The following is a 13071-nucleotide window of genomic DNA, read 5'->3' as shown; positions in this document are numbered from 1 at the left end:
GACTCTCAGAGCCATAGAGAGAATGTTATCTCTATCACTCTGAACTGACTCTGTACACAATTGGCTGCTTACCGTCGCTTCCCTGTCGTCCCTGTGTTAAACCAGCCAATAGCGTGCCAGGGAGGGAAGCCATCTTGGTGATTGGCTCTAAAATAACAACTAAATAACAAGCTGTTGCTGGGTTGTTATTTGTTACAATGTTGATAATCCTAGTTTGTTAGATTAAGACATCTGATAACTAGGACGTGTAAAGCATGACCTACAGTTAACATTAACAACTTTTACCTTTTTTTCTCTCCAATTGGTAAAAATCACCATACACCACTACCACAGACTGCACACAAGCATTGAACAGTCAAAGATACTTTTACTTTGAAAACCATCAGTGTTAGGTAAAATCAGAACAGCATACACGATGTTAGCCAAAAGGAAAACCAATGAACACATGACCAAACTCTGCATCACTTTAGATGTAGCCATGATGAACACCACTTTACAAATTATCATAGATAAAGATGCCTCAATATAGATTGGATCATAACACGATCTGAAGAAAAAAAAGTCAATAATAATATACATTTGATGAATAAAAAAATCCGTTAGAAAGACCTCACTTAAAGTAACATGCAATGCGAAACAACTAATAGCAGCTCAGAAACGGAAAATAAAATTGACCAGCAGTCAGTAAGAACCGAGACAAACGTCCATATCAGTCCGTATATTCGGTGTATTTTTTAGAGGACCCCTGCACTTTGCTCGCTGGGTATTTCAGTCTGTTCAGGGCCATCTTTCGGATGACAGCTTGTGGCAAGTCGACGTGGCATTTCTCCGCCAATTCGACCAGATAGATCAAAACATCACTGAGTTCCTGGCCGAGATGCTCCCGCTCAGAGTCGGTCCAACCGGGCAAGCCCTCGGCGACCTCCCCTCGCCACTGGAAGAGCTCGGACACCTCTCCCACCTCTCCAACCAGGGCCAGCAGCAGGTTTCGGGGTTGATGAAACTGGTTCCAATCCCGCTCATCTGTGAACTCAGCTTGCAGTCGGCGAACTTCTTCCAACGTGGGCTCCTTACTGAAGGTGAACTTCTCGTCTCCTCCTGCTCCATTCGTCAGCGTGGGACGGATTCGGAGACGATCGATTAACGCTACTCCATTTGACAAGGTTGACAAGTCGTCTTTATGTCCGTTAACTGCATCTCCATTTGTTGCCATTTTCGGTATAGTTAAGGATGTCAAATACGAACGATACAAGAGCTGTAGACGCGGAACCAACAGTACCATGCGAAATACTCCCGCCAGTTACAACCCGGAAATGATGTAAACCCCGGAAACAGGATGTGCATTGGACGTTTTTTTATGCATGAATTTGTAGTTTATTTTCGAAAACGCTCTGTTCTGACCTTGCCCAAGAACTACAGTTCCCAACTCCCTACCATCTGCCAACAATGCAGACAGCATGGCCGCCTGCACTGTCCTAGTAACTCCCCTGCTGTATGTCAATAAACAAAGCTCTTTATTTTATTATAAGGCTTGCAATATACACAGACAATGTGTTACTAAGAAGATTAGCACGTCTGTTTCACGATGCTCTAGCCAAGCCGATCCACAAAAAAAGAGGTAGGTAATGTAGCGTATGACTTCTTGTCCTTTTCAGGATAATAAGTGATTATGTGTTATGAATGGAGGCTATACACTATATGCATGAGCTTTTATTGGTTTCAGAATATTATAGCGAATAGCCTTTAATAGACATTCTCAATGCTGGAATATGTACTTGCCTGTCTTTGCCGTAGTCGTCCTCATGAGCTGGTCGGTGTAGTTGGGCTGGAAATCCATGCGCAGATTCAGTCCAACACGAAACTCTTCTCTGGGTCTAAAGTCGGCTTCTCTGCACCGCCAAATTCCCTGGTGTCATTCTTTGACGCATCCTTGCCGGGGACACTGCCAGTAATTATTTGACATACACAATCAATGGATTCCCTTTTAATGTATACTCTTTCATTGCTGTAGTCATTATAAAGTAATTAATACATTATGTCCATTTGTATTAATAGGTGCTTAACAGACGATGCGTCGAAGCAGCAGTAATGACAGCCCTGGCGCTCAACTGCACCATCAACAAGAAATCATTCTTTGACAGGAAGCACTACTTCTATGCAGACCTCCCGGTGAGTGGAAACTTTATGTTCTCATTTTCTGTCTTCTGTGTTAAAACTTTTACATCCAGATGAATCCAAAGTGCGGGTGGAAAAATGCAGCCAATTGGGCCATGCATATTATATTACGTTTTGATTTGTCTTCCTCCCTATTTTCTTCACATGTTTAATGCATCTATCCCTGGGCAATAAGCCGTGATTTCTGTAACAGTAAAAATGTCCCTTTTCATGCATATAATTGCACACTTTGTTATTTGCCGAAGCCTTAAATATTTCTCAAATGGGACGAGTAAACCTTCTTGCAACCATTCCATTTAATTGCAATAGTATGATACTACTACTTTTTCTTATATACAGCAATACACTAAAAAAAGTATAATTTCCTCTGTATGATTGTATTTTACCGTGCCCTTGGAAAGTAATACAAAGAATATTCCACTCTCATAGTACAAAAGAAGAATGTTTGTAAAGTTGATGTTATGAGTCACAAACAATTACTGAAAAAGGAAATGGGTTAATCGCTTTTCTAGATATTCTAATAATTTATGGGAAAATTAATTGTCTTCCTGGCTGGTCACAATGTCATGGTAGGGGTCACAGATTATCAAATAAATTGTAAATATATAAAAGAATATCAAATTTTGCCAAGGTTGTCATATATTTCGAATATATGATCATAGTGACATAACATTGGTTTCTTGTCCTTTCAGCATTCTGATATTAAGTAATCTATCATGGTTATATGGGAAACGGTTTCCTCAAGACCATTGCCAGTCCCACTGATTGTATTGCACATTCATACATTCGTAGTCTTCAGCATTCAAACCTGAAGCAATGTCTGGAAGAAATTTCAGATATATTGCTTAATAACTTGATTTGTTTTGACCAATCATGTTGTCTGTTGTCGAATAAGCTGTGAGGGTATGATTAGCCAGCAGCAAACAAAAACTTAGCCAGCACTAGCATACATTTGACTGTAAAGGTTTCAAATGAAAAGTTTACTTGAGGTGTTTTTGATGAGTCCCACAACAAATTACAGCTTTATTCGCTCATTAAATAAAGCCTGGGCACATCTGTGATATTTATCAGTAACAGTATCATCAGTTCATATTTAATATGGTCCTCTGATCACGCCACACAAATGAATCACCGGCACAAATAAATAATCACAAGTTCCTTAAAATATCAAGGCTTGAAATAAGCCTTGATGTTGCTTGCATGTTTCCTAATGAGTGAGATAAATGTGTTTTTTTTGTGATGGGTCTGAACAGCATGAGTAATGAGGGGAATGCACAGGCAGTCCAACAGTGAAACCTTGTGCGTGGGTCTATCTAAACAAGTATGACACCTTTTTATATAATGGGTTTCAAATGTCAAGGCGTCGGCGACGGGGATAGTGTGTTAGAGATCATTAGTCCCCATAACGTCAACAGTGTGTGGTTGGGAAGAGGATAGGTTAGGCTGGATCTAGCTAAGGTTCATTGCATTGCTTAACATGCAGCCATCAGCAAGGGAACTGATTGCACAGGCAGGGACATTTATTTTAATTCAATTAATTGGATTGGATTGCTTTCACAATGCAACACACGTGTGCAAATGCTTGAAGACTTTCAGTAAAAATTGTCTTTGAAAAAGACAAGCATCTTCAAAGGAACAGAAGGGCAAAAGCTTGCTTTGGGATGTGTCATTGTTTACAGAAGTCAGACACACAGTTTACATTTTATTCTCTTTGTTGAGTGCAGACAATACACACACACACACACACACACACACACACACACACACACACACACACACACACACACACACACACACACACACACACACACACACACACACACACGCACTCCCACTAATTACCTCCATGTCGCTCCATCTTCGGTAACCTCCCCCCCCCTCCCGCATGCCAATAGGTATTAATAATGCTTTGCCTTAGTGTGATGCCGGTTTCCACGGTAACGAGCCCAAAGTGATGGTGGATGAGCAGCAGCAGGAGTTCTCTCGGTAGCGAAGCAGCAGAGCAGATGAAATATTTATTCTCTCTTTTGGACCTTTCTCTTCCTCTTTCTCTTTGTGTGTGTGTGTGTGTGTGTGTGTGTGTGTGTGTGTGTGTGTCTGCCTCGCTCCCTTTGTCTGTCTGTCTGTTTCTCTCTCTCTCTGTCTCTCTCTGTATCTCTCTCCTCTGTGATTGCGTAAACCCGGGTGAGACGACAAGGGCCCAGCCCACCGAGTAACGAAGGCTTCGGCAGAGACTGGTTGTTTAATTGATGGCCCCTCTCGCCCCGCCACCGCCGGGGACGGCGTCGCTGTGTGAGCCTGTTCTATTGTTATTCCACAGCGGTTCGCTTACCGTGAAGGTTTTTGCCCTATTAGACGGTTCACCGCATATTTTTTTTGAACATTGTTTGCTTATTGGCACATTGTCAAGAATGAATGCCCCCCTCAAGCGTAAGTCTGGTTTGTTATTTGTCATGGTTGACACGAGGGTACCTCTTGATTTTAATGAATGCTTTTAAGGACATAGATGGTGGAAAATCGAATGATCTATGATCAAGGAAAACTCCGGAAAACATCAAGAGAAATACAGATTCACTCACTTCACGATCTCGAGTAGGATAGGCAGAAGAATAGTTCACATTGATTTGGACCACCAGTGCTCAATGCAACGCTGCAACGTCATTCTATCAATGAACTCTATTGTGAAATACTTGACTGGTAAACAGTGTGACGCTCCCTGTGTCATCACCTGGAGCCCTGGCGTGAACCTCGCTACAGAGGTGCGCTCGAGTGTTCCTAAAACCTGGCCCTCCCTGACAGGCGGGCTACCAGATCACCCAGCAGCGACGGGCCGTGGCGGTGGACGGCCAGCTGGCCTACAGCCTCCTCGGCGGCAGGAAGAGGAACCAGATCCAGAGCAGGACTGTCCGTATCAAGCAGATCCAGCTGGAGCAGGACAGCGGCAAGAGTCTCCATGACGACCAGCGGAGCCAGACCCTCATCGACCTCAACAGAGCAGGTAAGCACAACCCAAACTCCATTTGGGTCATCTTTATGAGGGATATATTGATTTATTTTTCCTAATCCAATGAAGTTTAAAACGGTTTATTTTCAAGGTTGTTTCATCGCATTTTCGTACAGCTGAAAGCTTATCAACATTTTTTATTTGAGTCGCTTTACCCAAACAAAATAGCAATATTTTGCTCGGGTACGTGGCCATTGTTCTGGAGTCAGTTTAAAAAGCGATTTAAGAGGATGGTTTTGTTTTTGATTATTCAAATGAGGAGCAGAGGTGGCGTCAACGTGGCTCTGGTTTTGTGATGTTCCAGGTGTAGGCCTGATGGAGCTGGTGATGGAGCCAGACATGAGCTGCGGAGAGCAGGCTGCCGCGGCCGTCAGGGAGCTGCAGCTGGTTCTGCAGGCTCTGGGCACCTGTCAAGGAAACATGTCAGGTAGGGAAACCCATCCAAGCCGGACACTCCCCGTTCTTTCCTCGGCCCATCTCCCTCCTTCACTGACTCTAACACTGATGATGCCCTCAGCCCAGCCCTGTTGGCCGCTCTTGTGGCTCTTGGTCTCCCTCCTAAACCCTGGCATGTTTCTCCTGTTTCTCTGGTTCTTTCCCCGCTCCTCTAACCACCACCCTTGTTACTCCGTATCAACCCCCCCCCCCCCCGCCCCAGAGGGACAACTGAGAGTGGACGCCAACGTGTCGGTCCACCGGCCCGGGGAAGAGCTGGGCGTCCGGACGGAGGTGAAGAACATCAACAGCGCCCGCTTCCTGTCCAGGGCTATCGGTGAGTCGTATGGGGGGCTTGTCAGAAACCTGCTCAAAACCCGGGGGGGGGAGGATAACGATCAGAGCCCCCTGCTGGGCTTCTCAGGGACGATAACAAGGACAGCGCCTCACTCGGAGCGCTGTGTGTGGTTAGGGCATTGTGTCTGAAATGGGTGGGAGTGAACGTTGTTGAGAGGAGGCGAGTGCTGAAAGCTGCTCTGACTGAAGCCAATCTCACTGCCTCACTGAACCGTCAGGAGAAGTGCGTAAACAACCGCGCACACACAAACACACACACACACACACACACACACACACACACACACACACACACACACACACACACACACACACACACACACACACACACATAGTGAAAGAGTGAAAGAAAGAAACAAAGAAAGAGCTTTTTCTTGAAGATGACATTTGCAATCAGTTTGCCCTGAAACAATCGCTCCGTGTATGGGTAATTATGCATGTGCTCCCAGTCAAACTGCTTGTCAAGATAAAGTGAGGAGACGGCAGCACACAAACAGTGGATGCACCCGCAGCTCCCAGGCGATGCCCTGGGAAAAAGTCTATAAACAACTTCTATCTCATCTCCTGCACTTTATCCTTCAGAGGAAACTCTTTGAAAAGCGATTCTTGTTCCCTACCTGCATCCAGGGGAGGAAGACTGAGAGGGGGAATGGGGTTTATCCCAGGCCAGGAGGCATTAAGATGCATATTACTGAGCCCCGCCGGTTAGCTTTGGAACAGATGTTCACCGATAATCACACATCAGTGTAAACATTAGCTTTTTGTGTTTTCAGCAGAGTTTTGGTACTTCCCTCCTCCAACACAACATTAGGGCACTTCTGTGCCGAGGGCACATTAAGAAGTCGTCAATGAACATATCACTTGATCGACCTGTTGACTTCAGTCAGTTGCTGCAGCTGAAGTGCTATTTAAAAAAAGTCAGCGTGCCAAAAGGATCATCTATCAACTCACACGTCGTCAAAGGCACTTCACTTCACGGGCGGTACAGCAGATGTCAGGGGTGTAATCTATTAAGATGTGTCGGCGTGCGTGTGTGTGTGTGTGTGTTTGTAGCTCACTCCCAGTTTCATTCACCGCCCCCAGACTACGAGATCCAGCGACAGATCGAGGCTCTTGGGAGAGGCGAGGCGGTCCTGAACGAGACCCGAACGTACGACTCCAAATCGGGGTGAGAGGATTCGCCTTCCAGGCTATATTGTGCTCTGTGTTCTGTTTAGCCCTGGATGACTACGGCCACAGTAGTCGGACAGAATGACAGACAGACGGTTGGGGGGAGACAGCCCCTGTGACAGCCCTCTCATCAAAATAAACGAGATTAAATAGAATGAATTTTATTCCTAAACTTGTAGCTTGTTGTACAGCTGTAATCGCCGCTAGAGCTTCGCTGTCCATCTATCAAGAATGTTTCTCTCAAACGTTATTTGTCTCTCAAAGACACACAAAATGATCTGTTTGTTCCGATTTCACCACCTGGCTCCAATGTGTCCCTTCACGTTGGCAGCTCCTCCCTAACTGCCTCATGTGGTTTTCCTCCTCAAGCCACACCATTCCCATGAGGGACAAGGAGGGTCTCCAGGACTACCGGTGAGTAGTGTTCTGGGATGTTTAAGGTGTCACAGAATGTGTGCGGGTGTGCATGCATGCGTGCACGCTTGCGCTTCCATGACTCCACCACCTCAAACCCCCCCCCCCCCACCCCCGAAAGAAGCGAGCATCGCAGCAGAGGGGCAGACTGGCAGCTCTTAGATGGGCTAGATAAGCACACGTTGCCCAAGGGTGCCTGTCAGAGAGTAGCCTGCACCCCCGTCCGTGCAATAAAGGGGGGGTGGCCCCCGCTGAACCAAGCGATTAGAGGGGAGGCTGTGATGTGTGACAAGGAGTCTGTGTCAGGAGAGGCGTATCGGCGTCAACAACAACATCCCCGCCCCCCACTGCCGCCAACCCACACCACTTGCTGAGCTTATCTCAGCCGCTGCTGATAAAAAGAAGCCTATCCGCCCACAGTGCCACCACTAACCCTCCTCCCCCAACCTAGGTTCATGCCGGAGCCCAACCTGCCCCCCCTGGTGGTGTACGAGGACCGGGGCTCCGTGCCAGCCGGCCTGCTGGGGGCTGAGGGGGTGGTGGTGCTGGAGGGCCTGAGGGAAGGTCTCCCCGAGCTGCCCAGCGTCAAGAGGGCCCGGCTGGTGCGCTCCTACGGCCTCCTGCCTGAGCACAGCTTCACTCTGGTGGTGAGCCCCCGGCCCGCCCGGCCCCCCCGGCGCAGGACCTCACGATTGCTTATTGTGGTGGCCTTTTAGCTTTTAGATTTTTCATTGATTAAAAAAAAAATATATATATATATATATATTCTAGGTGCCAAAAAATCAATTAAAATAAACCATGTTATTAGAAATAATTTTGTGAAAATCGTTAATTGATCATGTAATAATTCTTTCACCAAAAAGGTAAATCTGGACTTTATCACTCCCCTACATTTTTAACATAATTGCTAACTCTCCTTATTGATTAACATATGGTTAGATGTACTTGATTAATCCCAGGTATAATTGGTTAATTATGTGTTTAAAGTAAGCACGCCACCTCCTCCATTGGCTCATATATTTTCACGTTGGACAGTTAACCTGTGAGGTCACAAATGTTGCTCATACATGCCTATCCCCAACTTTAAATTCTTCAGCGCATACAAGAGAGTGAAGATATGGGTTTCTGGTGCTTCATTCTCTAGATGCTAGTCAGGGCATGTTTTAAATTGGAACCAGTGATGATATTTGCTCTGTTGCAGAATGAGGATGGGCTGATGGAATACTTTGAGGCGGTTGTCAAGGAGACCAGGAAGGAGCCGAGGAAATTGATTGGCTGGGTGACAAATGAGCTGCTGGGTCATCTCAAACACCACAACCTTAGTGTGAGCAAATGGTGAGACATGCGCATACATATGTGGAATGTGACAACTTTAATTCATGAGGGCAAATCCAAGAGGAATAATTGAAACTTCTGAAATTGGTTATTAAAGTCTGTAATTTGTCTCCGTGGCAACCACTAATTTAATATTCGTGGGCTAGAATCCTGATCGGTCCTTTGTCCATGTTTGAAGATTATAAAATACCAGGCCTCTGTCAGGGGCTCAGCAGTTACAAATAACATGATACATCCAAAGCAGACATTTATCCACTTTTCAAAAATTTGTGTGAGCTTACAAAGGCCAATCCCAGGAACCTTTAACAACGCAGAGCGACAAGCATAACACTTCAACAATGATGAGTGGGCTCGCACCGCTAACCATTAATCTAACTGAACTGAGTCACTCGAGACTCGATTTAAGTTTTATTTATTTATTTACGCCGAGCGCGTACATGCTTTGTGTCACAAACAACACATTTAGAGGAACAATCGGTGGGTTGATAGGTTCGCCGAAGTACGCCAGGTTCGCAGGCCGGCATGACCCTACTGTGATGTCTATGAGTTTCCATGAACCGCCCTGCTGTCGGTTCATAGTCATAGCTCACAGTCCATGAATGAACCTCATTACAGGGCTGCCTTGTCTCATGAAACAATAAGCTATACTACGCAGCATCTCCGAGACCCCCTGCGGTGATCCTTGTCTGGCTCCGAAGAGCTCGTGGGATCTTCTTACGAGAACCTGCCAGTGTGAAACATGTTTCCTCGAATAAAAGGAAATTACGGATAGTCTAAATATTTCCATGTCGGGGGTCCGGGCTCAGAGTGTCATTATTACATAACCCTGCGGTACGAGACGAGGCTCCTTAGACTATAAAGTCTAAGGAGCCTCGTCTCCCCCCCTCCCCACCTTTTCCACTGTCTAGCCAGCAGCTATCTCGTCTGCGCTTCAGATCCTCCCCAGACAGCAGTGCTAATGTTTATGGTGTCAGATCCACCGCCAACGCCTCACTCCCCCCCCCCCCTCCTAGTGGCTGGTTATCTGTCAGGGCCGTTGTGATGGACCACCACGACACCCGGCCCTACCTGGCCCCCCCCCCCCCACCCCCCCACCCCACCCTCACCCACAACCGTGACCATTAGCATGACAGATGGAGAGGAAGTGAGACAGAGGAAGTAACTGTAGACGGGCGACGGCGCGGCACTTCTGAAGTGGCGATGCCAGGGGAAGTTTCCGGCGGGAAATAAGGGGGCCCGGGATCATGGGGCTGACTTCCAACGCCGAGTCCCGGTTTTTTAAATCACCTGAAATGTCTTTACGGGGAAAACGTCACTCGCTAGACTCTGGAGGTACTTGCCGGAGAGAACCCGACTTGAGTGGAGTTCGGAGGAGTGCTGGCTGGAAGCTGTGAGACTCGGCCTATTTACAGACGGATGAAAGAGCAGAAGTACTTCCAAAGCCACTGGAGTGTTCCCGGCCATCCCCGTGGTAAATGAAAGGAAACTTTCTGTTTCTGAAGGGGGGGGGGGGGTTTGGGAGAGGATGTCTTGCGGGAGGAGCGGTGTTCACTCAGGCAGGTTGTACTTGGGCGGATGGCTGCGGTATTGAATTGGATACGGAGTAATCATCAGGGCTGTGTGGTGACAGACTGGTGAGTTATTGAGCCCCGCCTCACATAATGGCGTGCAGAGCGCGGGGGGGGGGGGGGGGGGCATCAGGGATGGAGCACGGGTGTGTCTCGGCGGTCGGTCCGTGGCCGCCGCTGCCTCTGGGAAAGCGTGTCGTGAATAATGTTTATTGTTGTTGCTTCTTCTGAGTCATTGAGTCATTACAAGCTCTATGGGGGAGGAATAAACAGATTTATTTTTTCTTGTTTTCCTATGTTAGACACACACACACACACACACACACACACACACACACACACACACACACACACAGGTGCAGACCAGTCAGGTAAATGTATTGACGGGTCCAATGAGCTTGGTGTAGTATGTGTGCATAGTAATCTCCAAAATCCCTAACACCTTTTTCTACACTCTTCTGCAGCTATTCCTATTCTAAGTATCTCCCTCATCCACAAAAAATCCCCTTGTTTACTCACCGTTTTGTTTTCCATCTTTTCTTCGTTTATCTTAGTCCGGTCTCTCCGTCGGCACTGGCTGAGCTGCTGGAGCTCCAGGAAGCAGGACACATCTCCTCCACCGTCGCCAAGCAGGTCGCTAGCCTGTCTCCATCTGTCTGTGACTCTGTCTCTCTCTCTGTCTCTGTCTCTCTCTCTCTGTCTCTGTCTCTATCTCTGTCTGTGTCTCTGTCTCTCTGTCTACGTCTCTCTCTGGGAGATTATTGTTATTCATGTGATTTAACCTTTATTTATTCAGGAAGCCTCACAGAGTTCGGGCATGCCTGGGCTTCAGTTCTATGTATATAGTTTATTCAGTCATTTAAATGAGGCTTCTCTCCATAGCAACGCCGTGCCTTTCAGTGACATCCTTCAGGAGCAGGTAGGGCGGTTAAGCCTCTTGCTCTACAGGAGTACAGACATCGAGGAGCATCCCACCCCGTACCCTTCAGTGTTGATTGAGACCCCCCCCCCCCGCCCTACCCTGCCCTGTGTGTAGGTCCTGGGGGAGATGTGGAGGGACCCAGGGAGGAGGGCTCCGGAGGTCGTGCGGGAGCAGGACCTGGGGCTGGTGTGTGACTCCAGCGACCTGCAGAGGGTCTGCCAGAGGGTGCTGGACTCCCACCCCGACCTGGTGAGACCCCCTCAGAGCGTCCAGGGGGGGTGGAGGGAGGATTAGTATTCACACCATGAGGAGACCAGACTGAACGAAACGACACGCCCAGAATCAAGGACGCTGTTCACCACATGCTCGTTATTGTTTGTGCAGTGGAATGCTGGTGTGCCAAACTCGTATAAAACATTTATACCGCACATATAGTATAACTTATTGGAGAAAATATGTAAAGTAGCTTCATGTGCAAGAAAAATATATGATGTATAAACAAAACAATACATGCAAAATAGGGTAACTTTAACTTGGTGTAACTTTAAATACAGTGTGCTGCCTCTGTCCTGGAGGTGGGCGATTGTTTGAGTCATAGAGCCAGCTGGCCTGGCGGTTTGGGGTCACTGCTCAGAGCACTAATGGCCAGAGAGAGAGAGAGAGAAAAGCCCCATCTCAGTGTCTCGGTGTCAGGGTAGGTGTGGGGGCGTTTGCCTTATGGCCGCACAAATGTTTCTCTCTCACTCTGGCATACTAATGTCTCCCTCCCTCTCTCCCTCTCTCCCTCTCTCCCTCTCCGGTGTAGGTGCGGGCATTGCAGGAGGGTAACAAGAAGGTCCTGAACAGGCTGATGGGTCTGGTGCAGAAGGAGACCAAAGGCAGGGCTGACCCCGTACTAGTGAGGAGCCTTCTGGAGGAGAAGACTTCCTGAACGCCACCAGGGTTCCCCACCAGTCCATCAGGTCACCGTCACCATGGGGGGATAAACCACACTCTCTGTCCGTCTGTCTGTCTGTCTGTCTGTCTGTCTGTCTGTCTGTCTGTCTGTCTGTCTGTCTGTCTGTCTCTTACCCTGTCACAGATCAAGTATACAATCATGGTTATATAAGGCAGAAGTACCTATTTTCTATTCCATCCTGGTATTAACTCTCTCACAAGGGGTTACGGGTACGGAGTATTCAAAAGTAATCTGCGTTATGGGATTGCTGTAAATAGAGAGGCTATGTAATTTTTGTGTATATACTGCTTGTGGTCTGAGCAATAAACGCATTTTCTGATATCTTATACCTGCTGTGGTTTTTTTTTTGTTAACTATTATCAGAAACATTTATGCCACATTCAAACTTCCTTTTACCTCATGGTGAATGCGAATGAAAAGCATCAAAAAAGCTTCACACCATCTTATTCCGTGCTGTATGCAAGTGCCAGTCAGTATGCCAGACATGGTGGTTTGGTATGACAATCCGGGCTGCTCCTCCAAAACCTTGACCTTGTCTGGCTGAATGTCAGGGCTTGTGGACAATAGGCTCCCCCAGGTGGCTGGAACACTGCACTGCACTGGGACTATGCTTGTTTTATAGCTCTTTAAACCCTGGGGTTATTTTAGACATAAAGTTAGCAAAAGTTAGCATTACTTTAGTTTTTTTTACATTTCGTATAACCTTTGTGTGTGTGACTCAGAAATCATGTTC

At 47.0% G+C, this 13071-nt stretch overlaps 2 protein-coding genes across 2 annotated transcripts; one reads left to right on the top strand and one right to left on the bottom strand.

The window, feature by feature from the left end:
* Positions 1–347: 347 nt before the first annotated feature.
* Positions 348–1321, bottom strand: dctpp1 (dCTP pyrophosphatase 1). Its single transcript, XM_030351535.1, has one exon. The coding sequence runs from the start codon at positions 1280–1282 to the stop codon at positions 710–712; it is 573 nt and encodes a 190-aa protein (XP_030207395.1). The 5' UTR covers positions 1283–1321; the 3' UTR covers positions 348–709.
* A 55-nt stretch (positions 1322–1376) lies between these two features.
* gatb (glutamyl-tRNA(Gln) amidotransferase, subunit B) lies at positions 1377–12664 on the top strand. Its single transcript, XM_030351534.1, has 13 exons — positions 1377–1618; positions 1795–1948; positions 2056–2169; positions 4975–5173; positions 5484–5606; positions 5838–5951; positions 7055–7139; positions 7511–7555; positions 8007–8202; positions 8757–8890; positions 11013–11091; positions 11495–11629; positions 12186–12664. The coding sequence occupies exons 1-13, from the start codon at positions 1458–1460 to the stop codon at positions 12309–12311; spliced, it is 1665 nt and encodes a 554-aa protein (XP_030207394.1). The 5' UTR covers positions 1377–1457; the 3' UTR covers positions 12312–12664.
* The last annotated feature ends 407 nt before the right edge of the window (positions 12665–13071 follow it).

Source organism: Gadus morhua, chromosome 3, assembly GCF_902167405.1.
Source record: "Gadus morhua chromosome 3, gadMor3.0, whole genome shotgun sequence".
NCBI lineage: Eukaryota > Metazoa > Chordata > Actinopteri > Gadiformes > Gadidae > Gadus > Gadus morhua.
This window is presented reverse-complemented; position numbering and strand designations above follow the sequence as displayed.